The sequence below is a fragment of the Mesoplodon densirostris genome, chromosome 3 (genome assembly GCF_025265405.1).
Source record: "Mesoplodon densirostris isolate mMesDen1 chromosome 3, mMesDen1 primary haplotype, whole genome shotgun sequence".
Taxonomy (NCBI): Eukaryota; Metazoa; Chordata; class Mammalia; order Artiodactyla; family Ziphiidae; genus Mesoplodon; species Mesoplodon densirostris.
Window position 1 is genome coordinate 147,318,878 of NC_082663.1, and position 25,169 is coordinate 147,344,046.

Sequence of the window (25,169 nt, forward strand, 5' to 3'; positions counted from 1 at the left end):
ATGGACAAGAGGGACAAGTACAGAGCAGGGGCCGCCGGTCGGACGCCCTCTTCTCGCCCTCCCAACCTTCCGACCCCCAAGCCCCCAGGGTCTCCACGACCCCCTCCCCCCGTAACCAGCGCGGCTCTTCGAGTTCTGGGAGCAGCGGGAGCTTCAGGGCGAGGGCCTCTGGCAGAGCGAGCCGGGGGCAGCCGGGGAGCCGCTCTCCCGGAGGCTACTCTCCGGGGGGGGCCACCGCGGAGTGCTGGGACAGGCCCCCGGAGCCCAGGTACTCCAGCCTCTTTCCCTGATTCAGACCCCATCTTCTTGCCTCCCTCTCCTCTGAGGCACCAGCCTCCCCTTCCTTTCCCGGGCACCTGCGTTGACTCGGCCTTCTCCCCACAGCCTCCAGGCCCCCAGCAGCTGGGAGAGGGGAGCGGGCCCCTGCGAAGACCCCAGGCCCAGGCTGTATCTCTAGCTCGGGGCATGCCAGCGGGCCCACCAGGTAACAAGCCCCCTCTCCCCTGTTGCCTTGGGCAAGGGTTAGTGTCTCCATCTGGACGCTTTTATTTAAAGTGTGTGGGAGTACTTTCTCATCACTGGGCGCAAATTGGTGAAAGCTATTATTGGTTGGCAGAGAGGGCATATGCCCTCACCCATGGGGAAATGTAGACTTGGGAGACGAAACAAGGAGCTGGAGCGCTGTCCTGAGCGCAGACCCTTTTGTCCCCAGGCCAGGCCCTCTTGGGCAGAAGGGGCTCCGGCCCCCAGCTGAGGAACCTGTGGCCAGAGGAAAAGCCCCTGAAGGGCCCAGAAGGAGCGCCCTGAGCGCTGGGGCACGGAGAGGTACGTGATCTAGGGAGGAAGGGGGTTCCTCGGATGTGATGGGGACCAGCCTAGAAGTATCGGCGACCCTTCGGTCTTCTGCTTTGTCCCCAGACTCTTCTGGGTCCACTCCAGCCGTCTCCTCCTCGGCCATCTCCCGTCGATCCCGGGCTGCGGGCGCTGAGGTGGGTGTCCCCCGGGCAGCTCCGAGTGCCCGGCCCCGGCCCCCGACCGAGGCTTCCAGGAAATCAGTGAGCAGTGCTCCAGAGCGCAGCGCCGCGGAGCCGAGTCCTGCCACCAGGAGGCGACCCAGCGCCGGCGGGGGCCTCCAGAGGCCAACCTTGCGCCCCCTGGGCTCCAGCGCCACTCCTCTGTCCTCCCCAGCCCGCTCCGGGGCTTCCCCGGCTGGAACACCCCGGGCTCTGGGGCATCCCTCGCAGCCCAAGTCCAGAGGACTGCAGGCTCTACGCCCCCCGCAGGCCACACCCCCAAGGAAGGGCGCAGTCCCCGCACAGGGCTTTTCTCCTCCTTTGGCCACCTCCTCCCTACCCTGTCCTATTGCACCGCCTTCCCATATCACAGCCACTCCCTTGAGGGGCTCGCTCCCTCCATCTCCACCGACCACGCCCCCTCCCCAGGCCCGTATCCACCCATTGGCCACGCCCCCTCCACTAGCCCCTCCTCCCTCTGCTCCACCCTCTCTGCAGACCCTCCCCTCTCCACCGGCCACACCTCCTTTGCAAGCTCCCCCCGCACATCTGGGTACATCTTTTCCGGAGGTATCCGCCTCTCCCTTGGCCACGGCCACTTTTCTGACTTCAGTCCCTCCATCAGTTTCACCCGCTCTGCAGAGTATGCCCACCACCGAAGCGTCTTTGGCTTTACCTCCTTTTCCAGCTCTCCCCTCTCCCTTGGCCACACCTCCTTTGTCGGGTCCTCTGCCACCAGCCACTGCCCCTCTACAAGCCCCTCTATCTCAAGCAACATCTCTGAGGAGCCCGTCTTCTTCTCTAACCACACCACCTCTTCAGGCTCCTGCTCTGCCCACGGCCCCTCCGCAGGCCGGTCCTTCTCTGTCTCCACCTCTTCAGGCCACGCCTTATACACTGGCCACGCCTCCCACACAGGACCCTTCTCTGGCCACATCCCCTCCACAGACCTCTCCCCCTTCCTCTCTTCTGACCACACTCTCTCTGCCAGGTGCTCCTCCTCTAGGCTCACCCTCTCCCCTGGCCACGCCTCTGGCCGCTCCCCCTCTACAGGCCACCCCTCCTATACAGACACCATCTCTGGCCTCACTGCCTCTGCAGGCCCCTCTTCCACTGGCCGTGCCCCCCACACACACTCCACCTTCTCTGGCCGCGCCTCCCTTTCAGGCCGCTCCCTCTCCTCAGAGCTTGCCTCCTCTGCAGGCTCCACCTCCTCTGTCCTCGCTCCCTCTGCAGGCCCCTCTCTCTCCCCCTGCTTCACCCCCTCTGCAAGACCTTCCCTCTCCCCTGGCCACGCCCCCTCCGCGGGCTCCACATTCTCTGGCCTCACCTCCTCTGCAGGCCCCTCCCTCTCCCCCCGCTTCACCCCCTCTGCAAGTTCCTCCCTCTCCCCCTGCTTCACCTCCTCTGCAAGACCCTCCCCTTCCCCTGGCCACACCCCCTCCGCGGGCTCCACCTTCCCTGGCCTTGACCGCTTTGCAGACCCCTCCCTCTCCCCCTGCCTCACCCCCTCTGCAAGCCCCACGCCGCCCCCCAACCCCGGGTCCCGATGCCCCAATCTCGGGCCCACGGCTGACCCTGGCGCTGGCCCCGGGCCCACCGCCGCCACCATCGCGCAGCCCGTCCAGTACGCTGAGCGGCCCGGACCTGGCGGGCCACAGCAGCAGCGCCACGAGCACGCCCGAAGAGCTGCGCGGCTACGACAGTGGGCCCGAGGGCGGCGCCACAACCTCCCCACCCGCCGATGCGGAGCTCGCCGCCTGCCACCCGGCCGCCTGGAGCCGAGGTTCCACTCCGCCGCTGGCCATCCGCGGCACCTCAGGTAAGCAGCCCTCTGGACACTGCGGACCAGTAGGAGGGGCGAGGTCTGGGGACGGTAGGAGGGCGAGGTCGGAGGCGAGGCTTTGCAACTCGGGGGCAGGACAGTTGGGTCTGAGAGCGGAGTTGAAGGAAGGGGCGGGGTCTTGTGTCGGGGGCGGGGCTTCCCGCTCCGTATGCCCAGCCTGGCTCCTCTCCTCGCAGGAGCGCCCCTGCCTTGGTCTCCTGCTGCCGGGTCGGGCTCTGCTGACGGCTTGTGCACCATCTACGAGGCTGAAGGGCCCGAGTCGTCGGCGACTCCCGCCACAGGCGCGCTGGATCCGGGGCCCGGGCCTTGCGCGGGCGGTGGGAAGGCGGCGGCTGGGGCTGGGGCTGGGGCTGGAGCGGCTTCGCGGGGAGCGAAACCGGCGCGTCTGGGCGAGCTGCCGCTGGGGGCGCTGCAGGCGAGCGTCGTGCAGCACCTGCTGAGCCGGACGCTGCTGCTAGCTGCGACCGAGGGTGCCGCGGGCGGCACCGGTGGCTCAGGGGACGCGGAAGGTGCCGGCAGCGCGGGGGGACCCCGCACTGCGCTCAGCGACGCCGAACTGGGCCGCTGGGCCGAACTATTGTCTCCCCTGGACGAGTCCCGCGCCAGCATCACCTCAGTCACTAGCTTTTCCCCGGATGACGTGACTTCCCCGCAGGGTGACTGGACCGTGGTAGAGGTGGAGACCTTCCACTGAGCGAGACCCTAGCCCCGCCCACCCGCCCCACCCCTGCCTTAGGATCCGTCCCTCAGGTTGTACATCTTTGTCTTAGATCTCCCTCTCCCCTCTTCCTGGAGTCCGGCTCCCTGTGGATTGGTCTCAGAGCCCTTAGACCCCTAGAATTTTGGCCCAGGCTTGCGACCCACCCACACCTTTGGCCAAGGCTCACCCTTGAGCCCCACCCCTTTGGCTTAGGACAAGCTCCCGCTCCCCTCGAGCCTCGTCCCTCCCTCGGCCTAGGCCCTGCCCAGAGTCCAGTGTATCATCTACCGCGCGCAGCCCGAGTTTGCAATAAAGCCGGGACACTGAAGCCTGTTCACTTTCGCCTTCGCGGTCGCGGGCTGGGGCCCTCCAGCGGCGCAGCTGACCGCAGGGCGGCGAGAGGGGCCAGGCCGGGCTGTACTGGCAGCTGTGCACAACAGGTTGTAGCTCTGGTTGAAGGCCTTCCCGAACACTCCCCGGCCTTGCGTCTTCTCCACTGAGGATACGGGCGCGCGAGGAGGGGCTGGGGTGGGACCAGGCGATGCCGAGTCCCCGTGGTCCAGCGCCGCGCATCCACCCGCGTTCGTGAACGTAGGTTTTCTCATGCCCAATTTCTCATGGAAAAATTAGGTGCAGGATGGGCCCAGGTGGGGCCGCGCGACCGAGTGAGCAAGGCGTGGGCCGTGTGGCCAGTTGACCAAGCTCTTCCCACGCTCGGCCAGGGGAGCGCGCACTCCTGCGGGGAGGGGGAAGGCTTGCTTGGATCCAAGGAGGGAGTGGTCCCTCCTCACAGTGTGCACCGCCCTACTTCGCACACCCTGGGGTGTAGGAGGGAGACAGGGGTGGCCTGAGACCCATGGCCATCTCGGGTCCCTCCAGGGCCTCTCAAGCGCACACACTGCCCTCTGCTCACCGAGGAGGCTGCAGTGCAAAAGGCGGGCCTGCAGCTGGGTCCAGGGCTCATGAAGGGCATTCCCTGCCTCCTGGGTGGCCCGCAGTAGGAGGGCCTGCAGGGAAGGAGCAGCCTCTCCCAAGGCTGGGTGGGAGATCAGGGAGTCCTCACAATGCCCATTCCTCTCCAGGTGCCCTCATCATGCCCCTCTGTGCCTCCCAACCATGGGCCTCACCTTTCATCCCAACTTCAGGTGTCCTCCCCAAGCCCCTCCAGCCAGGCATTCTTGCCTGTGTCCCAGAGTCAAGCGTCCTCACCAGAGCCAACCAATGTCTTCACTTGTCTCCCCCAGTCAGAATTCCTTGCCCTCCCAGTCCAGTCACCCTGACCCTGTACCCTTTAAGCCCCAGCCCAGGCTCTCCTTTCCAAGTGCCCCTGCCGGAAATGCACCCCTTACACCTTCCCTCCCTGAGGGTGTCCTGCTTCATACCAAGAATGATGGAGGCCCAAGGGGAACCACAATCCCCGGGGCAGGTAGAAGGACAGAGTGGGACCCTGTGTTGGGCCCTCAGCCCTATCTCTGCTCCTAGACCCAGTCCCCGAAGCCAGGTTCCTGTCAGACAGGAATCACCAAGTCCTGCCTGTCCCCCACCCCAGAAGCGGCTGCCTCCCAAGCTGGGGTCTGAAGAGACATTGGCGTTGTCGCAGTGGGACACTGCCACCTCCACCCCTGGGAGCCAATCAGTTAGGTGGCAAACTACAGAAGTTCTTTTTTTTTTGGCCACACCTAGTGGCATGTGGGATCTTAGTTCTCCTGACCAGGGATCGAACCCATGCACCCTGCATTGGAAGTGCAGAGTCTTAACCACTGCACTGCCAGGGAAGTCCACAGAGGTCTCTTTTTTAAGCTGGGTCCTGGTGAGGACCCAGGCGTCCTTGTTTCCAGATGCTGAGATAAGCCCAAGGGTAGGGGCTGACTCTTGACATGCTGGGCAGCCAGGGCTCCAAGGCCAGCCCCTGTGATGGAGCAGGGCAGAACCTCAGACACTTCCCCCAAGGCCGTGCCCCCTCCTGGGAGCCAGCCAGCTGGAGCCACCAGCTACCCGGTGGCAGCAGGAGAGGCAGACAGCAACTGTCAGGGTCTCAGTGTTAAATCTGTGTGACGGGAATGATGCATGGGCCCACAGGAGCTGTCGTGGGAGGGAATAGAGCTGGGATTCGGCTGTCCTGGTGCATAACCAGTGTCCTGCCCTGCCGCTTGGCAGGTATCAGGCAGCAGAGTGGGGGACACTTGGTGCGTCCACACTGGGTGTAGAGGGTAGGGCCTGGCTGGCACCTGGCTGGACCCAATTAAATGTCTCCTCCTAGGAAACCTTCCTTTGCCATCCCTGGCTGTGTCAGCCCTCTGCTAGCTGGGACTCCGCCTCAGCTGCATGGGCAACCCCACAAAGGATGCTGCCTCTCTGGGCCTTCTTCCCCCAGCGGAACCCCCACTGCCTGGCTGTTTTGCCTCTGCACTGCCCCCCAACACTGTAGTCTACCTGCTGGTGCCCCTCTCACCTAAGCCCTCCATGGCTCCTCATCGCCCTTAGTTCACAGTGCAAACTCTTTCTCCTGACTAGAAAAGCCCCTTCCTGTTCTGGCCATGCCCACTCTCTCCTGTTCCTTCTTCACAGATCTCACGTGGCTCCTGCTGGCCCCTGCCACGTCTCACCGCTATGCTTCTGCCCTTGTGGATCCCCCCTCACCTCCTCCAGGAAGCCTTCCCTGATCTCCTTACACATTCATCTAGGCACTTGCCACACTACTGTGCAGGCTAAGTCCCCGCCCCGACCCCAATGTCTGTCTGCTCCACTACACTTGGGACCCCTCAGAACCAGGCACAGTGGAGCACCTGGAAGGCCTTGGGAAGTGGGTGCCGAATAAACCAGATACTGAATCTTCCTGAGGCCCTAAGACCCTTCATTCCTCTGTGTCTCTCAGGGGAGGCCCCAGCTGAGTCACCCAGGTGGGAAATCATGGCCCATCCTCCCTCCCCATCTCCAGAGCCACCCTCCTGAAAATGCCCTGCTCTAAGGGTCTGTCCGTACGCCTGACGTCCCAGGTCCTTGCTGACTCGTTCCTACAATACTAACCGTCTCTTCTGACGCCCACACTTATGCTCACACTGTACGTGTGAATGTCCTTTCCTCTTCCATGCCGCACCCGACCTGGACAGCCTCTTTGGCGGCCCCCCTACTGGCCTGCTATGACCTCCACCTCTGGTTCTCTTAGATGGTGGGAGGCTCCCAAGGGCAAGGACAGCCTGCTCCCTTCCCTGCTGCTTCACTGGACAGGGGGCCGGGGACCCATGGCTGCTGGTGATTCCCCTACCCCAAGGCCTGCCCCGCTCAGCATCCCTTGTCCGTGACTGTGTAAATACACTTTATTTTCCATCTTTCCCGCCTGGGCGACATGTGGAGTGTGAACAGGCAGTGTGCAAAATGGTGGTGGGCAGTGTGGGGGGCACATGGGAGAGCCCCTCAGATGCCCACCCTGGTCCCCAGGCTTTGTAACACTGAGGAGTGGGCGACCGGGAAGGGGGTACTGAGCATGGATCCCCACCCCAGGAAGTGCCGGGGAGACTGCTTGTGATGCTGCTCTAGGCTCCAGGAGCACCGAGAGGGTCAGCCCGAGGGTCGTGAGGCCCCAGGGAGTAGGGATCTGGGGGCATCGTTGGATTTTGGCACCGTTCTTGGTTCTAACTCAGCAGAGACCATGGGACCACCACGAGCAGGTGCGGGGAGGCAACCCAACTGGGAGGCCTCCTCCCCTGGGGCCTGGCTCTGGCCAGAGAGTGGGGCCGGGGATACTGAGAAGGAACGGAAGTGGAGGCCGGGGACCCCCTGGAGAGGAGGCTAGCCTGGGTCGGGGAGCCCCTTCATCACTGGCCAGCCTGGGGCGATGGGACTGTCACAGAGGAAGATGTGGTGTGCTGGGGAGAGGGGGCTCTCTTCACTTCCTTACAGCTGCTCTGGCCCCCAGGAAGCAGGGACAGACACTACCCAGGCCCTGGCTGGTTCCGGCTGGCCACTCACACCCTGCGCGGCCCTGCACACAGTAGGGGGGGCTTTGGTTTCTGTCGCAGGGGCCACAATGCCTGCCCCAGGCAGGGAGACCCAGCCTGGCCATCTGTCCCCAGAGGCCAAGGGTCCCGAGGGTGGTACGGGGTGGTAACGATGGGCCTAGAGCGGCCTCTTCTTCCTCAGGCCTCCTCTAGCTCCTGGGTCCTTCCCAGCCGGGCCATCCTTGTCCCAGACGGAGGCCAGCTAGGAGGGGGGAGGTTCCTGCTCCTCCAGTCCTGGGACTCCTGGGTCCGCCCCTGCCCTGGCTGTTAAGAGGGGCAGACCCTCCAGGAAACTGGGCCCAGAGGGCTACAGACCAAGATGGGTAAACACTGCTGGGGAGAGTGGGCCTGCCAGGTGACTCAGGATCCCCAGAGTTCGGTCCTACCCTCTGCGCCCTGCCACGCTGGTCCTGGCCCTCAGGGTGGGCGGGACCATCAAGGGCCTGGAGTTTGTTAAGTGCGGGCGGCGTCCAAGGAGCGGGCAGGCGGCGGCCCCGGGCTCCGAGCACGCGGGGCACTGCCTCAGTTGTCCAGGCCCTGGCTGTAGGGCGCGGCCAGCTCGTCGGCATCGCTGTCTGAGCTGCCCTCACTGTCCTTGGCCGGCCGCTCCAGACGGCGGAAGAAGCGCGCGTCACGCGGGGACAGAGGGTAGAGCGCGTCCTGCAGCGCCGCGCCCACGCCCACGCCGAGCAGCTCCTCGTCCGACGACGGCAGCGAGTCCTCATCCAGGTGCCGCGCCAGGCCGAGCCCGTCGAAGGCCAGTGGGTCCTCGAAGGGCGGCGGGCCCTTCAGAAGCCGCACCTGGGGCGGGGGACCCGCGCGCTGGAGGCGTGGACCGACGTACCCACGGACGGAGTCCGGCCGCCGGGCCCCCTCCTCTCCCGCTCCCCGAGGCGCCGACTGCCGGCCCGTCACCGGCCGAGGACACCGGGGCTCTTACGCCCCTCCCGCGCTCACCTCGGCTTTCAGCTCCTCGATCTGGTCCTTGAGCTCGCGGATGTACTGCGACGAGTCCGAGTGGTTCAGCTGGCCCTGGATGCGGCCCTCCTCCCTCTGCGGGCGGGCCAGGTCGCCGGACTTCAGCGCGGGGTCCCGCCCCGCAGCCCGGCCCCAGCCCCGGCCCCGCCGCTTACCTGGATTTCCAGCTCGGCGATGCGCTGCCGCATCTCGGCCACCGCCGCCATGCTGTCCGCCTCCCTCAGGCGCACGGCCATCACCTCCTCCTTGCTCTGGGGGCGGGGGGACAAGCGGTCAAGGGGCGCGGCGGGACGGGCGGGGGTGCGGGCGCGGTGTGTGTGGGGGTGCGGCACCTTGCACTCGGCCTCCGCCTGCTTGCGGCGGCTCTCGCTGAGCTGCGTCTGCAGCCCTTTGTTCTGCGCCGCCAGGTACTGCAGCTTCTCCTGCAGCGCCGCTCGCTCCGCCTCCACGCGGTTCAGCAAGTTGCGGTGGATGTGGTCCTGGGGGCGGACGGGCGGGGGTCACGGCCTCGCCGCGGGGCCGACCCCGGGCTCCGAGTCCCCTCCCCAGGCGGCCAGCGGCCCACCTGCGTCTCGAGCTCCACCACGCGCTGCCGCAGTTCTCGGCCCTCGGCCAGAGCCTGGGCCTCGCGCAGCCGCACGCTCATCAGCTCGTCCTGCAGCTCGCCCAGGACCAGCTTCCGCGGGGACTCCTTCCAGCGGCCGCCGCGGGACAGATGGGCCTGCGGGGAGAGGTCGGCGGTCGGCCTCCGCCTGGGAGCCCCGAGGCCGCTTCGTGCGCGTCGGGCGAGGCCCTCCCTCACCTGCCAGGTGTCCGAGAGCTCCTGCAGCTGCAGTTTCAGTTCCCGTGCCGAGGCCAGGGCCTCACCCTCCCGCACCTTGAGCGCCTTCAGCTCGTCCTGCAGCTGCGCCACGTTGTTCTCGTCGGGCAGCGAGCTGTTCCTCTGCGGGGAGAGGAGCGGTCAGAGCCCAGGGGAGCTGCGCGGCCACGCGGCCCTTCCCGCAGGCCCCGCGCCCCGGCTCTCCTCTCCTCTGCGCTCCGCCTTGGGCGGCTGGGAGAGGGCGCACCCTGGACCCCAGTATGCGCTGGGGGAACAAGGACCAGGCCCGAGGCGGGAGACCCTGCCCTTGCCGCCCCAGCTGGACATCCTGGTCTGTAAAATTGGTGTAATAACAGCACCTGCTCTCTGGCACGACTGGCATAGGGCAACCCCCTCACAACACGTGACCGCTAGTAACACTGGGTGGGCTGGGACAGGACGGGTGCTACTGCCTGGGAATCTGAGATCCACACCCTCCGGGCCCAGACCCGGGACCTGGCCCAGCTGGAGCAGAGAAGACCGTGGATTTCAGCACCGTCTCCCTGGGGATGGACTGAGGGCCGGCTTAGGCCCTATCCTGGCCTCCCAAGGGCTCAGTGATGAGAGATTCGTGCTCCAGCCTCTGGGACCAAAAGCCAACTCACTGCATGAGGTTCTCCCTGACCCTCGTTTGAGTCTGGTAGTTGGGGTGGGGGGGTGGTGACAGACCTACTGGGCCCACATTTCCCTCTGATGTGGAGGGAGGGGGGTGGGAAGCCCAGCTCTGGGCAGGCGGGCAGTTGGGGACCGAGAGGCCGATGGCCCCATGCAAGGCTGTGGCAGAGACACCCCACCTGGGAGGGCACCCAAAATAACACAGCTTGGAGGTGGGGGGCATGGCTCCTGCCAGTGGGTGAGTGCTGCCCTCTGGTGGCCGGGGCACCTCCCTTCTGTCAGCGCCTTGGGAATTGAGACAATAACCGGTGTGGAAGGAGCTGGGAAGGGACCAAGAGACCTGGTGCCCCCTGAGGGCTGCAGGTGGGAGAGGATGGCCCCCTGGGTGGTGTCTCCATGGAGGGGAGCAGCCCTGATGGGCCTGGGCCTTGGCCTTCCCTTCCCCCTCTCCATCCTGGAACCCAGGGCCTGAGGGGGGACACATACAGCCCAGGGAGCCCATGAAGGCCACCACACTGGTGGCCTGGTGCCTGGCACATGAGGGCGGGCGCACCCCTTGTGGAGTCGTGTTGCTTTTTGTATGCTCGTGTGTGTGTATGTGCACGCACGTGTGTACCTCCAGGGCTTGAGAGGGTCTGAGGGTGAGGGGCCCAACTTCCCATCTGCCCAGAACCTGGTGTGGAGACCAAGGAGAAGGAGGCAGGGGCCGAGGGAGGTGCCCTGAGCTCCTTGGGGGCTGCTGGGGCAGGGGGCTCTGTCCCACTGGTCCCCCTGGCCGCCCCTTCTCCTTGGCTAGGGCCTCTTGTCACCTCCCCTTCCCCAGGGTTCCCCCAGCACCTGCCCAGTCGCACCTTCTCCATGTCTAGAACCTTGTCCTGCATCTCCCGCAGGGCCCCCAGGGTCTCGGTCTCCCGCAGCCGTGACTGCTCCAGCTCCGTCTCCAGGTGGGCCACAAAGTCCTCGGTGAGGCGCGGGTTATCCTGGGGGCGGGTAGAGGGCTGCGTTGGGCCCCAGGCTGCAGCCAGAGGTGGGTAGCCTTCCTGCCAGCCGGCTGTGGGCCCATGCCTGGCCCCACCCCGTCCACCTCCAGGGCCGGGCTGTGGGTGGAGAGGGGGGTGAGGAGAAACTCCAGATCTGCCGGAGGGGCCGGATGCCATGGGGGCCCTGATGCTCTGTGTCTAGGGGTCCTGGGAACAGAGGGGACTTTCCATAGCCTCAGGATGCCATGGAAAGGGACACCAGTGACTGGTTCCCAGGATCACTGGGATGAGGACGGAGGGTGAGTTCTCCGGGGACCCCTCCCTGCTATGTGGCCCGTGGCCTAACCACAGGGTGAGGGAGGCATGGGGCAGATGGGGAAAGAGTTTGCTGAGATTCCTTTCTTGGTCAGTGCCCAGGGGCTTCTCAAAGGTACCCTAGGAGTCCCAGGGGTGATGGGTGTGCCCAATAAAGGAGACCTGGCCGTGGGACTTCCCTGGCGGTCCTGTGGTTAAGACTCCGCACTTCCACTGCAGGGGGCACAGGTTCGATCCCTGGTCGGGGGAAATAGGATCCTGCATGCCGTGTGGCACAGCCAAAACAAAACAAACCTGGCCAGTGGGGGAGGGCAGCCCCTGGGGTCAGAGCGGGGCCTGCATCTTGCTGCCCTGGGAGCCTGGCAGGGCAGCTGCCACCCTCTTCCCCCACCTGCCTAGCTGCCCAGGTCTGCTCGCTGCCCTTGACCACTGGGGGTCTCTGAGGCCCATGGATACCAGTGGCTCTCCCTTGGCTCAGAGGGGCTCCGGGCCCCATGCCAACCTCTTGCCAGGCTGCACCTCCTCCAGGAGCCTATGGAGACGGTGCTCAGGGGCTGCACTGGCACCTCCAGCACTCCCTCCCTCTGCCTGCAGCGGCCTCCCTGCCTCACCCCTAAAGGCCAGAGCTCAGAGGTGGCAGGTGAATGTCTCTCTGACTGGCCTGACAGGGGGCATCATGCCATGGGTGGGGTTAGCCCAGCCTCAGTTTCCCCACTGGCCTGGCTGCTTCAGAGCCAGGTGGGGCTACAGCACTCAAAAAGTTGCGGGGCAGGAGGTGGATGCAGGGGAGCAACGGTGAAGTTCCACCCCCCTGAACCCGGGAGCGAAGAATCAGCGTGCATCCCTCAGGCCAGGTCTCCAGGCCTAGGTGAGGGGGCCCTCCTCAGTGAATGACCCTTCCGTCTCTCCACCCACTGTTTCTTGAGCAACCTGTGGTTTCTCCAAATCAGGGACCCGCCCCCCCGGCCCCTGCTCACTGCCAGGCCCTGCTGGGTTCAGCCTTGGATTGCAGGGAGCCTACAGCATCCTTCCCTGCCCCTCTGGGACCTGCGCTGGGGCACGCATGCTGAGTTTGCAGGCTGCAGCTGCTGGTGGGTTGCCACATAAGGCAGGCAGCCTGCTGGGTACGGCTGAAGGAAAATTCTGAAAGCCCTCTCTGGGAGAAGCGGACTCTCTGCAGTGCTCCAGCCCATGGGTCCTCCCACTACCCGTCTGAAGTTCATGACCCCACAACAGACTTGGGCTGCCCCCTCACCCCCATCCCACCGGCTCAGACTGGTGGGCACAAGCCAGACCCTCTTCCAAGGGCAAAGTGCTGGGCGCTGGAAGGGGTTACCCTCTCCCTTGTCCCAGCTCCTGCCCTGCATGGCTGGCCCCACCCCGGGAAGCCCTGAAACTGAGTCCCCCTAAAGCTGAGTTCCCCTGCCAAGCTTAGGATTAACCTCTCCATCCAAAACTTTACTGCCTTTCTGTGCCACCCCTCCCCCCATCGGGACTGACAAGCTTCAAAGAAAAGGGGGGATTGAAACCGAGCAGGACCCTGTGGGGCCTTTCCGGGTACAAAACCCCTTTGGTGTCCCCGTTGCTTGTTTGTAGAAAAAGGCTTTAGTCTCCTAGGCCTTCCCTGAGTTCCAGAATGCAGCAAGCAGTTAATGATGAGGACGGTAGGTCACAGGACACCTAGGTCCTCCTGAAGGGACACAGATGACCATGTGACACGGATCTTTGAGCTGTTCTGCAGAAACTGAGACCCCCAGCCAGGTGGAGGACAGTGACTACATGCTGAACACAAGCACGCACACCCCAGACTGGCTGGAACCAGAAGGCTGATGACAGAGATTCCCGAAACATCATCCTGTGACCTCACCACCAACCAATCAGAAGGAGGTCCCATGAGCTGATCGTGCATCCTAGGACCCTCTCCCCTAACACCGTCTTTAAAAACCCCTGCCTAAAAGCCATTGGGGACTTTATGGGTTCTTTTGAGCATGAGCTGCCTGTTCTCCTTGTTTGAAATAGATGCTTTACTTTCCCTCGCCACAACCCAGTGTTGATGGATTGGCTTTGCTGCATGTCAGGTGAGAGGACCCGGGTTTAGTTCGATAACAGCCCAACAGCCCTTCAGACCCTGGGGAGACACCAGGGCTCCTCCAAGGAATCACAGCCCCATCGGTGGAAGGAGGGGTCCCGGCAGGGACAGCTGGTCCCCAGGGGCTCTTGTGCTGAGGCTGGGGGCCGGGGAGGGTGACTGCCTTGCTCTCAGTGTGGTAGGCCAGACACCCTATTGGGGGGTGGGAAACGGAAAACACGGGATCCCCCCTGGGTGTGGGGCTGTTCGCTGCTGAGGATGGGGGAGAATCTGCACTCTGCTCTGGGTCCCCTGCCCCCCAGCAAGGAACAGGTGGGCCAGGGGCTGAGGCAGGGCTGATTTGGAGCCATGTGCTCCAGAGCCCTGCAGGCATCTGGGCACGGGGCGTGGCCTGGCCCTGGGGGCCCCGCCCACCCAGCCTGCTACCTGCTGCTCCTGCAATTGCCGGATGGTGCTCTGTGCCTTCTGCAGGTCCTCGGCCGCTGAGCTGCACTGCTGCCGCACCACTGCCAGCTCCCGCTTGATGACGTAATTCTCCTCAGCCTCCTGCGCTCGTGTCACCTGCCCCTGAGCACAGCGAGGAGAGGGGGCCGTGACCCTCTGCTCACACCCCAGGCGAGGCCCAGAGAGGGTGGAGGTGGGGCGGAAGGAAGAGGGGTGAGGCCTCCCACACTCAGAGCCTGGGATGGGGCGCCCCACGGGGCCTGGGGATGGGGGGACCGGCAGGAACAGGACACTCGGAGGAACCTGGAGGAACACAGCCACCCGGGGCCCAGGCTCTGGCTCTCAGCCTCTGTCCCAGGTGAGGAGAAAGAAGTCCTCATCCAGGGCACATGGCACAGCAGAGGCTGGGCTCGGCTGGTGACGCTGGGGATGTGGGGGTAGCCAAGGGCCCAGAGGCTGGCTCCTTAGGGCCAGGTCAGGGGGTGGGATACACCTCTCGCGGGGCCTTCTCCAGTCCTGGAGCCCGGGACTTCCACCTGCCCAAGGCCCCCCCCAGCCTCATCCCTTCAGCCCACCCAATTTAGGCCCCCCATTGCAGGCTCAGAGCCACTAGGTAGTGGGCAGAAGCTTCCAGATCAAGCCATTCACGATGAGGCAGCAGCAGAAGCAGGTGAGTGGAAGGAGATGGCGGCCTTGCAGGTGGGAGCAGAGAAGAGCGTGAGGGCCAGAAGGGGTGTACGTGTGTGTGTGTGTGTGTGTGTGTGTGTGTGTGTGTATTGGGGAGGCTCAGCCGTGCACACACCAGGGCCTGTTGCTGATGCAGCCTCAGGGTCCCCGAGCCCTCCTGGGTCCCCACCTGTGTCCCCTGGAGGGAGGAAACCTGTGCATGTGCGTGTGGGTACACTCACAGATGCACCCACACGCACCACGCGTTCACATGCACGCCCCCTCCCCCAGAGGGAAGCCTCTGTCTCCCGGGAGAAGCGGTCCCCAGTCACCCCCATGCGCAGCTCCAGGCCTGCCCCCCTCACCCCCCGGGGGACGGCAGCGGCCAGGGAAGAGGTGGTGTGGTGGTCATGTGCGGGGACCAGGAAGAAGTGGGAGCGGGAGACGAAAAGCTACAGTACCTGGATTAGCCTATCAGCCAGAGCAGCGCTCTCCTACCCGGTGGAGGGGTTCCGAGCGACAGGGGGAAGAGGCAGAGCAGAAGGCGCGGGGACAGGAGAGAGGGAGAGACAGACAAGAACCACTTGTCACTAACGCAGTGGACTGTCTCTAGAAGCAGGGAGAGAGGAGTGAGACCAGAGAACCAGAGAACCAGCAGGAGAGGACCCGGAGGAAGACCAAAGCCAGAGCGAGCTCCGTCCTGGAGAGGGGTCTGCGTGTGAGTGGGGAGGGCGGTGCCACCCATGGGGGCCGCCAGGCGGGGGCCTCACTCGTGAGTGAGGAGGTGCCATCCGGGGAGGGGGCAGGGGAGGGAAGCACTGGGCCCGGTGGGTGCATTTTAATTTGGAGGCAAAGCAAGAATCAAGGCTCTGGGGCAAGGGCAAAAAATTCCACCTACTCCGTGTGGTCAGTGGAGGGTCAAGCAAGACTGAGTGGGGAGCTGGAAGTACAGGATCCCCGTCTCTACTCCCATCTTTAAAAACAGGTTGGGGGCCAGGGTCAAGGCTATGGCAGCCCCTCCACAGTGCAAGGCCGCCCCCTCCTCCCCCATCCTGTCTCCTTTTGTCCGAGCAGCCTGCACCCAGGCAGCCCGGGAGGGCACTGGGCACACATGGATTTCCGTGTTTGCAGTTAGCAGGGTTATAACTCAATCCCTCCTCAAGCAAAGTTTCGCCACAGTCCCAAATTTATACAGTGGCCCGAATCTCAGTGGGGCTTGTGGTGGGGCCTCTGGGATTTACGCCACAGGCTTTGAGGGGGTGGAGTGGGGCGCGGCGCCCGGGGCAGGAAGCTGGCTGGCCCTCTGGCTGCTGGGTTCTGCTCGGGGCCGGGAGGGTTCGGTGCCACAGGCTGGTGGCTGCACCCCTCACCTTCTCCAGGGTCTCAATCCGCTGCTTGAGGAGCCGGTTCTCTGTCCGAAGCCTCTACGCGGGGAGAGGGGAGAGCACGTCAGAGCCCGCCGCCTGCCCCTGTACACACAGACGGCTGTCCCTGCAGGGCTAGGCCACCTCCCGGCAGGACGGCGCCAGTGTCTCACGCTCTGGGTCAGTGATTCCAGAAACCAGTCAAGGCCAATTCCCGTTCGGAATGGTCCACCAGGTGTTTTTTTTAAAAACAAGCTCTGGTTCAGTAAAAATAATGTGATCACTTTGGTGGCTATGCAGTGTGTGTGCAGGGGGGTGGGGGGCGTTGTGGGGGGGTGGTTCCTCCTCCAGAGTCTGTTTCTACCCCACGCTTGAGCCTGTCAAGGGCGAATGTGACGCCTCCCACAGGGCAAAGGCCTCTGTGTTTTGGGGGAAGCCGCTTGCAGACAGGCCCCACCCCTCACTGCTTCACTTGGAGTGCCAGGGTTGAACTCTCAGAGGACAAACTCAGAGTCTGGGTCCAGGGGAAGAGGTCTTGCTGAACACATGCTTCTTTCAGTTTGACAACTACATTTCCGCAACCCACTGAGAGCCAGCTGTACCCAAGAGTGGTCAGTTTCCCCCGGCTGCGGTTCTGGAGATGGTCTCCTTGCTTCCGCCTTCCATCCTGTGCTGGTAGTCTTGGTTACATATTTGTGGTTTTAGGTTCCCTCACAGCAGGGAAGGAGGGGAAGGTTCACATCTGCCTTGCACCTAGTTTCTAACTATGTACCCCTTAAGCAGTGGGTACAGAAATAGTTTTGATCGGCTGATTAGTGAGGGTCCTGCTTCCCTGTGGATCACACACAACACTGCTTGGTTTCTACCGGGGAGAAACAGGCGATGGAAACACCCAGAGCACTCCCAGGAAGCAACTGTGGTCAGAGAGAATTGCAGACTTGATTGATGGGCACTGACTCATGTCATGGGAGGGGAAATTGAGTCAGAGGCAGGTAGTGTCTTGCCCGAGCCTCCTGGCTCGCTGGGGTTAGAGCTGTTGCCGGCACAGGTCTCTGTTGCTCATAGGGATCCAGAACCAGGGTCCTGACCCCTGACCCCTGGAATGTCTGCCCCCTTTCTGGCCTCAATGCATTGATGCCACAAGCTCAGCCATCCCTGGAAGAGCTGGATGTGCCGACCAACAACTCGCCTCTCTCCTCTTCCTCCCAAGGGAAAACCAGACAGCGTGAACATGGACTATGGGGGCCTATGTACTAATCACACTATTAAATTTTTTTTTTCTTTTTTTGCCATGCGGCATGCAGGATCTTAGTTCCCCAACCAGGGATTGAACCTGTGGCCCCTGCAGTGGGGGCACAGAGTCTTAACCACTGGACTGCCGGGGAAGTCCCTTTTTTTCCTGTATTTTTGATGCTTTGACATCCTGCGGCCTTGCTAATCCTGGAGCCACTGCCCCTCCCAGGGCTAGCTAATTCCTAGGGAGGGTAGACAACCTGCCTGCTAGCTTGCCTTCCACAGGCAAACCAGCCAATCCAGAGCCAACGCCCCCACCCACCTCCCTTATCTAACTCTCGCACACCAAGCTAGTATTTCCCCTGCTCTCAATTGTTCCAGGACAGCTAGGGACCACCCCTATAGCCCAGAGCCTGGGAATTATTCAAACTGGCCAATCCCGAACTCTCTTGAACTTGTCTGCCTTGCCTCACCCATCCCTTCCTGTGGCAACCACAGTAAGGGCTCTGGCCCATGCTTTTCTCCTTCTGCCTCCTGACCCACCCTGGTGCTTCCTCATGTGGCCCTGCGTGCAGAGGTGTGCCCCCTCCTGTGAGTAATAAACTCTTCTTTTGAAGGCAGTTGTCTCTGTGTCTGTCACCTCACCATACCTGATTAAAACAAATCCCAGGTACATTTTTAAACAGGCGAAAGGTGAAAGGGCACAGGGCAGGGTCAGGGGAGAAGGCATCTGCCCTGCCCTTGGGGCACGCAGTCTCCTCTCGTGATAATATTCCAGGCTGGGCATGTGGTTTAAGGATCCGCTGTGTCCCTCCCTACTGCTGAGCCATCATGGTCACCATATAGCAGCAGGCCCTTGTCTGTGCATGAGCAAAACATACATACATGTTTGGACGGGTGCATCAGTAAAGCTGCCATTCCTGAGAAAGGGAGATGCTTAAAAATTCAGGACACAAGACTATTTCTCAGAAACTTACAAACAGGGCCAGGACAATGATGCCCTCTTTGGTCACTCAGGTATGGGTGGCAGGTGACCTGGATTCTAATCTAGGTTCTGTCTCTGCCTTTCTAGAGAAGGTAGGGATGACAATGATGGTGGTGGTTAATAATAATAATAACTTGAACAGGAGAGCGTCATCCCTATTTTGCAGAAGGGGACACTGAGGCTCAGAGAGGTGAATTCACCTTCTTGGCAGGTCACACAGCTGGCCTGTAGGAGAGCTGGGATTTGAACTCTGGTCTGTGGGGCTCCAGTCCCAGCCACTATGGGACTCTTGCCCCTGAAGAGGACAGAGCCAGGCTATGCTGGTGTTTGTGTTTGTGTCTGTCCCCCACCTCCGCTGGACTGGGGGCCCTCAGTCCTGCTGTGACTCTGACGCACAGTGCTCACTAAACGCCTCTTGAGGGAATAACCAAAATCACGTCTGGAGGGATGAAAGCAGAGGGAAGGAGACGGAGGGACGTCTGGGTTCAGAGGCTCTGCACACCCAGGACACACTCTATGATATTGTGATTTACAAGGAATATATACTTGGTCTTTGTCCCTGGTCCCGGCACAGGCTCCTAAAACCCTGGGAATTTCCTAAGTGAGGAGAGGAATAAAGGTGTCTTTGTTATGTTAATGAGATGACTTTTGGAAAGCCCCACCCCCACCCGCCCTTGTCACCTAAGGATGGTGCTGCTTGCCAGGGGACACAGTCCTGTGATGAGAGGGTTGGACCTTTCAGTCCCAGCCCGAGACCACCGGGAGGGGAAAGGGCTGGAGGTTGAATCTCAGTGGCCCTGTTCACCACCGTGTCCCCAATGCTGGGGGGGTGGCCCTTGCTCCCATGCTGGCCTGGTGGTGAGTGAAAGGACAGGCAGGCCAAGGGACCAACTCTCAGAGCCTAAGGACCCCCTGCTGTGTGGCCCGCGCTGGGTGGGCTGCCCTCTAGCGGCGGTTGAGGGGGCTCCCAAGGGCATATCCACCACCCCCACCACACCCCCACCCCCACCACACCCCCACCCCCACCCCGGCTTTCCCGCCAACACTGCCCAGACGAACCGGGGACTCACTTTGATCTCGATCTGCTCTTCCATCTCCTTGCTCTTCATGGCTGCGTACTCCTTCTCCAGCCTGCAGAGGGGAGGGCTGACGTGCTCACTGTCCCACCCTCGGGGACCCCCCTTCTGCCAGCACCCTGGCCTCCCAGTACTGACCTCTTCATCTTCTTGGGGTTGTACTTGACCTGGTAAGCCTTGAGGATCAGCTTGTCCGGGCAACTGTCGAACTGATGGGGGATTACCCTCTGGAAGTACTGTGGGGACACGGGTGGTCACGGACACACGGGCCCTGACCGCCTGGGGCCACCCGAGCCCCTGCGGCACCCTGCTCCCCTGGAGGAGGGCCTGGGTACACCAGGAGGGATGGCCAGAGCCGGTCGGCCTAGGCCCTCGCCATCACCTGGCCTGTTGTGTGGGTCGAGTGAGCGAGTGTGAGAAGCAGGAATCGTGAGAAGGAGCTGCCTGCAGCCAGGACCTGTGTGTGCAGGAAAAGCGGCTTCGGGAGCTCCTGAGGGCGAAGGCCAAGTGTGGGTGTGGGTGGGGTCCGAGCACAGAGGACCTTCATGGAGGAAGGGGGAGACATGCCACTGCCCTAGGGCAGTGAGAGGAGACGGAAGAGGCTGAAGGATCAGGGTGGTGTGGAGGAAGCCAGAGGGAGGACCCCTCAGTGGTCTGCCTGCTCGCCTGGGGCCCCGGGAACCTCCGCAAAGAGTTAAGTGCAAGCTGCCGGGTGGACACAGCTTGCTGCAGTTCGGGGCCAGGCTGGCTCCCGCGCCCTAGCCCAGCTGGCCCCTCTGGCAGCTGCGGACAATGGATGCCCGTGTTCGTGGACACAACTGTGGCCTTTGTGCATTCTTCCCTGAAGCACCAGCTGGAGGACGCTGGGAGGGGGCGGGGGCCTGCATGATGGGGACATGGCAGTGAGATGCAGGCCTGCCTCTTCTAAGCAGGCAGGGCAGCTGGGGTAGGCTGTGGTGGGGCAGGGCGAAAGTCTGCCCCAGACCCCTCACTCCCTCCTGTGCCCTCACCCGGCCTGGTTGCTGGGGCCAAAACCACACCCAAGGCCTCCTGGTTTGGCCAGTATTACTATTTGCCATGTTAGGTTCTGGGGACACAGAGCTGAGGGCAGGTGAAGCAGGGGGACTCCCAGGGCTCGGCCTGGGGCTTCCTTTCTCCCTGCTGCCAGGCTGCTGGCCCTGGGCTGTGTCTGGCAGAGCCTGGGGCTCCTCGGGCACCCCCCCACCCCGGTCCTCCATGGAGACATGGCTGGGGGCAGAGGTGATGGGAAAGGATCAGGGTGCTCAGGAAGTCCAGGGCCTCCCCATCTCTCAGAAGGGCTCCACCTGCCCAGGTGCCCCTGCTGGGGGGCAAGCCTGCCTGCCCTGGCCCTCCTGGCCCACCTGGGACATCCCCTCCATGTCCAGCTGCATCAGCTCCATCTGGTTCACCTGCAGCAGGGCAAGGCCCACCCGGAACACGATCTCCAGGCCCTGTGAAGGAGGCGGGGGGAGTGCATCTCTGGTCACGCTCTCCTGGGGAGCCCTCCGACCCCTCCCTGAGCCCTGCAACCGTTTCCACTGAGGGCGTGAATCACTCCATCCAGAGTGGCCAGGAGAGGAAGGGGCATGTGGTCCTCACCTCGTACATGAAGATGTCAAAGACACGCGTGGCGACGGGCAGCGGGAAGGTGGTCAGGAAGAGCGTGAGGAACCAGGAGGAGGCATACATGGACGTGTGGAAGCTCTGGGAGCGGAAGTGGGTGTTCAGGTCCGGGAGCTGCTCCTGGGGTGGGGGTAGGGGGCCGGGCGCCATGAGGAGGGTGCTGGGCACAGCTGTCGGCACCACAGGCTCCCTCCACCCGGAAGTGCCTGCACCTCCAGGGAGCCTTCCTTGACCTGCCCTGGGCAGCCCCCCGCACTGTCTCTGGGTGGGGCGGCAGCACCGCAGAGCTCTGAGGAGCACTAGGTGGGGACATGGGCAGGGACGGCAGGAGGCCTAGCTGCCCGTGGGACCCTCACCACCGGCCCCCACAATGCTCTGTGCTTTGTGCCCAGCAACGCTCAAGGGATGCCTGTCTGACTGGTCTGAACTTCAGACTGCTGGAAAGCAACCGAAGCTGGGGGAACTGAGGCTGGAGAAGGCGTTAGGACCCCCTGGAGGTCCTTCACTGGGAGAACACACCCTCGGGCTGTCCCCCGGCCTGCCCTGGGCTTCCTGACTCAGGAGCTCTCTGGTGGCGGCCAGCTCCTTCACCACGGGAGCTCTCAGCTTCCCAGCCTGGGGTGGGATTGCTCCTTCTCTGTGGCCCTGGAACACCTGCTTGCTGGCACTACCGGTCCCCTTGACTGACAGCACCTAGCCATCCTCTGGGCCTGAGGAAGGGGGCTTTCATGACTGGGCGCGTCCTGCCCACTGTGGCACAGAGCTGCACAGCCCCACCTGCGACCGGCTTCCAGGGCGGGCGGGCGTGCGTGCGTGTGTGTGTGTACACACACGTATACCGGCTCTCTCTGCCAGCCAGGAGCGGGCCTTGTGGGGCTGCCATTTATAAACAGAGGCGGCTGCGGTTCTCCAGTAATCAGCAAAGGCAGGCACACAACACCTTCCCTCCTTCTGCCACACCGGGGAGCAGACAGGAGGGTGCCGTGGGTGTGTCTGAGCCAGGCTGACCCCTCCATCCTGGCCGTAATGGTTCTGGGAGCCCCGAGCTCTGAGGAGCCCCCACTGGAAGGGGCTGGCCCCTGCCTGGTCCCTCAAAGCATCCTTCAGGGCAGTGCTTTACGGCCCCTTGGGGAGTAGAACCCCTCTCTGAGCTGGAACGTCTGGATGTGATTCTCAGGCGTGGGATTTTCAGTCAAAGAGACTCACCGGGATGGCCGATGTTAGCACCCGTAGGTGTGGGCTGGTGGAGAGGAGGGGGCAGGCGGGACCACCCCTGGGCCCACTCACCTGTAGCATGTACTCGAACTGGTAGATGCAGAGCCCCAGCTCTGCCATGCTGGGCTTGAAGAGCTCCCGCAGGCGGTACTCCTGCATCAGCCGCACGAACACACAGAAGGCCTCCTCCTCGGGCATCTGGGGGTGGGCGGGCAGGGGGCTGTGAGTTGGGGGGGGCGGGGGCGCCCACTGCTCTTCTTATGGCTTCGCTTGTCTCTGCTCCATTTACTTTTATTGAACGTGGATAGTGCCGGGCTGCCCGGACCCACACAGCAAACCTCTCTGGTAAATATCACCACCCTGTTTCAATGACAGGAAGCCTCCTGAGGCTGAAGTCACCTGCCCAAGGCCGCCTGGCAGAAAACAGTAGAGCTGGGACTTGAACCCCAGGTCTGGCCACCTCCAGAGCCCATGGTGGAGGCATCCTCTGGTGCATTCCCAGCCGTCTCCATTCTCCCTCTCCTAAGCCTGCTGGATTCTCTGGAGGAGACCCCGAGCCCCATAAACATCCCACTGGCTGACCTAAGCCTGAGTGTCCCACCCGACCCTGGGGGGTGACTGAGTAGGATGGCCTACCCCTCCCTCCAATCTTGGGATGGGATAGGGGACAGAACAGGTGGCCAGCCTTCTGTGCTCACCCCCTGGGGGCCTGGCTGGGAGACTGTCAGAGGTCACAGGTGGACACAGAGGGAGGTTCTGACCTAGGAGGACACTGGATGGAGGGAACACTCTCCTTTTGTCCACCTCCTGGGGGCAGACAGAGCCGGCATGGGCTGGGCCCAGGCCACCTACCTGCATGAGGAGCAGGCCCACGATGAAGGCGCTGCCCTGGCAGTAGCCCACCTCCCGGTCCACCAGGGAGTAGGCCTGAGAGGGAACACATGCGAGTCAGGGCAGGGTCCTGCCAGGACTGATGACCGCAGCGGTTCTCTGTGGGGCCAGGGGGCCTCACCTTCATGACGTTGAAGAGCACCTCCTGGCCCAGGCTGTCCTGGCCCTTGAAGAACTCGTGCTCTGGGTAGGTGCGGGCAATGTCCCTGCGGATCAGCTTCTCACAAGGTGAGGACATCTTGAGCAGCTCCGAATACTGGTTCTTGACTGGCATGTCTGTGGCGCTGCACAGGAGCTGCCACACGATGGCCCGGAAATGGTGCGGGATGCCTTTGCGGATCAGCTCCTGGCGACAGGGTCAGAGCGGGGGTTGGGGGGTCAGGGGGTGGGATTGGGAGGCCGGGCTGGATTCCATCCCAGAGCAGCCTCCCCACGGCCACCCAGCCCGGCCTCTGAGATTGGGTCCACCCACGCCTCACCCAGGGCCCAGAGCTCGGCCGAGCCACTGCACGGCACGCGGCGTCCACGAGGCTGCATGCGCCGCCCCAGCCCATCACGGAACTCACGGGCGGGAAGCAGGAGGGTGCCTGGGGTGCCAGCCCCTCCCTGATCTCCACACCCATCCCCCCGGCCCTGGCAAGGCACCCCGAAAGTGCCCCCACACCTCCAGTCCTGCCCTTTGCTCGTGCTGCGGCCCCTGGCAGACGTTGCCCTCCCCCGGCCGCCCGCCCAGCCCCACCGCCTGCACCACCTTGAGCAGCTTCTCCTTCCTGCGCCTCCACTCCTCCCACTCGTTGGCGATCCGGCCCCACAGGATCCACGTGTCCTCCTCCAGGTGGCTCAGGTTGGAGGAGGCTGAGGAGCTGGACACCAGCGAGGAGCCGCTGTTCCGCCGGGAGCCATTCATGGAGCGCATGGACTTGGAGTCGGCTTCCAGGAGCCTGGGTGTGGCAGTGGGGGAGGGTGGAGGCTGCAGGAGCTTCCCACCCTGGCCCCTGTGTCCCAAAGAGCCTGGCCCCTCCTCCCTGGGGTCCCAGAGGATACCAGGGATCGGGTCTAAGTTGTTTTTCCTGAGCAGGCACTTGCCGAGTGACTTCCACCAGTGCCCTAACCTCTCTGAGCCCTGATCCTGATCGCGGGAGCCCTGGAGAGGATGCCATTCATGTGTCCCATTCTGTGCCCGGCCCTGGGCTGAGAAGCATGGGGAGTAGCTCATGTAGTCTCGTACCAACCCTGTGGGGCGGGTTTTGTAAAGATTTGTTTACAGACGAGGTACAGAGAGGGTGAGATGCTGGCTGGGGGCACCCAACTAGCAAGGGATTGCATGAACCACCTATTTCTGAGGCTTTGACATCTGGGGCCTCCCTGACGCAGGAGGGACTGCCCCTCCCAGGCCTAGCAGATTCCTAGAGATAATTAAGGACTTGCCTACTAGTGTACTTTTCATATGCAAACCAACCAATCCAGAACCCACAAACCACCCACCTCTGTTAGGCTCTTGCATTCAAGGCCACTATCCCTCTGCCCTAATCACCCCAGGGCCAGGTACTAGACAAATAGGCCCAGCCCCTATGCCCCCAGCTTGCTGAAGGTATTCAGACTAGGCAGTCCTAAGCTTGATTACATTGCCTCACCATTCCTTCTGGCAGAAACCACAATAAAGGCTCTTGCCCACATTTTTCTCATTCCCTCTGCCTCCTGACTGACCCTGGTGCTTTCCCGGGTGGCCCTGCATGGTGCACGGTGTGTTGTGCCCCTCCTCTTGGAATCTGTGCGCAACAAACTGTGGGGTTTTTTTTTTTGGCCATGCCGCGCGGCATGTGGGATCTTAGTTCCCTGACCAGGGATCGAACCCGTGCCCCCTGCAGTGGAAGCATGGAGTCTTAACCACTGGACCACCAGGGAATTCCCCAAACTGTCTTTTTAATGGCAGTCATCTCCTGATCTGCTGGCCTCGCCATACTGGCATAATAATAAAACCTACACTTTAAAACGGGGTGGGCCAGAGGAGAAGTGGGAAGGGCCAACTCCAGAGTCAGAGGATTTACTCTTCCCTTCAACAAAGGCTAGAGAAGTGAAGGCCAGGTCCACTGGGCCCTGATACCGTGGCCTCCTCATCTGAATGGGAGAACCGTCTGGTGGGAAGTGATGGCAAACATCCTTGTCAAGCCTCTGCTGGGAGCTGTCACTTGGCCCAGGGCCAGGCCTAGCTCTGAGTGTGAGGTGGCACCAGCAACTTCTGTTTGGGGCCCAGGCTG

The 25,169-nt window shown here is 62.9% G+C and overlaps 2 protein-coding genes across 8 annotated transcripts in view; one reads left to right on the forward strand and one right to left on the reverse strand.

The window, feature by feature from the left end:
• On the forward strand, positions 1-3,865 carry PRR36 (proline rich 36). The gene is made up of 5 exons (XM_060094482.1): positions 1-268; positions 385-484; positions 713-825; positions 919-2,835; positions 3,036-3,865. Exons 1-5 carry the CDS (start codon positions 1-3, stop codon positions 3,551-3,553), a joined length of 2,916 nt encoding a protein of 971 aa, XP_059950465.1. The 3' UTR covers positions 3,554-3,865.
• Positions 3,866-6,871: 3,006 nt separating this feature from the next.
• Positions 6,872-25,169, reverse strand: part of EVI5L (ecotropic viral integration site 5 like) — a 29,820-nt gene continuing 11,522 nt past the window's right edge. Inside the window, exons 3-20 of one of the 7 annotated variants that reach the window (XM_060094253.1) lie at positions 23,663-23,852; positions 23,033-23,257; positions 22,873-22,947; positions 22,093-22,218; positions 20,782-20,925; positions 20,544-20,633; positions 19,300-19,397; positions 19,156-19,216; positions 15,874-15,927; positions 14,965-14,997; positions 13,820-13,960; positions 10,861-11,106; positions 9,338-9,478; positions 9,101-9,256; positions 8,868-9,014; positions 8,691-8,786; positions 8,515-8,634; positions 6,872-8,358 (exon numbers count right to left, since the gene is read on the reverse strand). In XM_060094253.1, coding sequence (XP_059950236.1) covers positions 8,080-8,358; positions 8,515-8,634; positions 8,691-8,786; positions 8,868-9,014; positions 9,101-9,256; positions 9,338-9,478; positions 10,861-11,106; positions 13,820-13,960; positions 14,965-14,997; positions 15,874-15,927; positions 19,156-19,216; positions 19,300-19,397; positions 20,544-20,633; positions 20,782-20,925; positions 22,093-22,218; positions 22,873-22,947; positions 23,033-23,257; positions 23,663-23,852 — 2,422 coding nt within the window. In that variant the 3' untranslated portion in view covers positions 6,872-8,079. The remainder of the gene's footprint in view (positions 8,359-8,514; positions 8,635-8,690; positions 8,787-8,867; positions 9,015-9,100; positions 9,257-9,337; positions 9,479-10,860; positions 11,107-13,819; positions 13,961-14,964; positions 14,998-15,873; positions 15,928-19,155; positions 19,217-19,299; positions 19,398-20,543; positions 20,634-20,781; positions 20,926-22,092; positions 22,219-22,872; positions 22,948-23,032; positions 23,258-23,662; positions 23,853-25,169) is intronic. The other 6 variants (XM_060094257.1, XM_060094254.1, XM_060094255.1 and 3 more) reach the window with 6 other exon arrangements.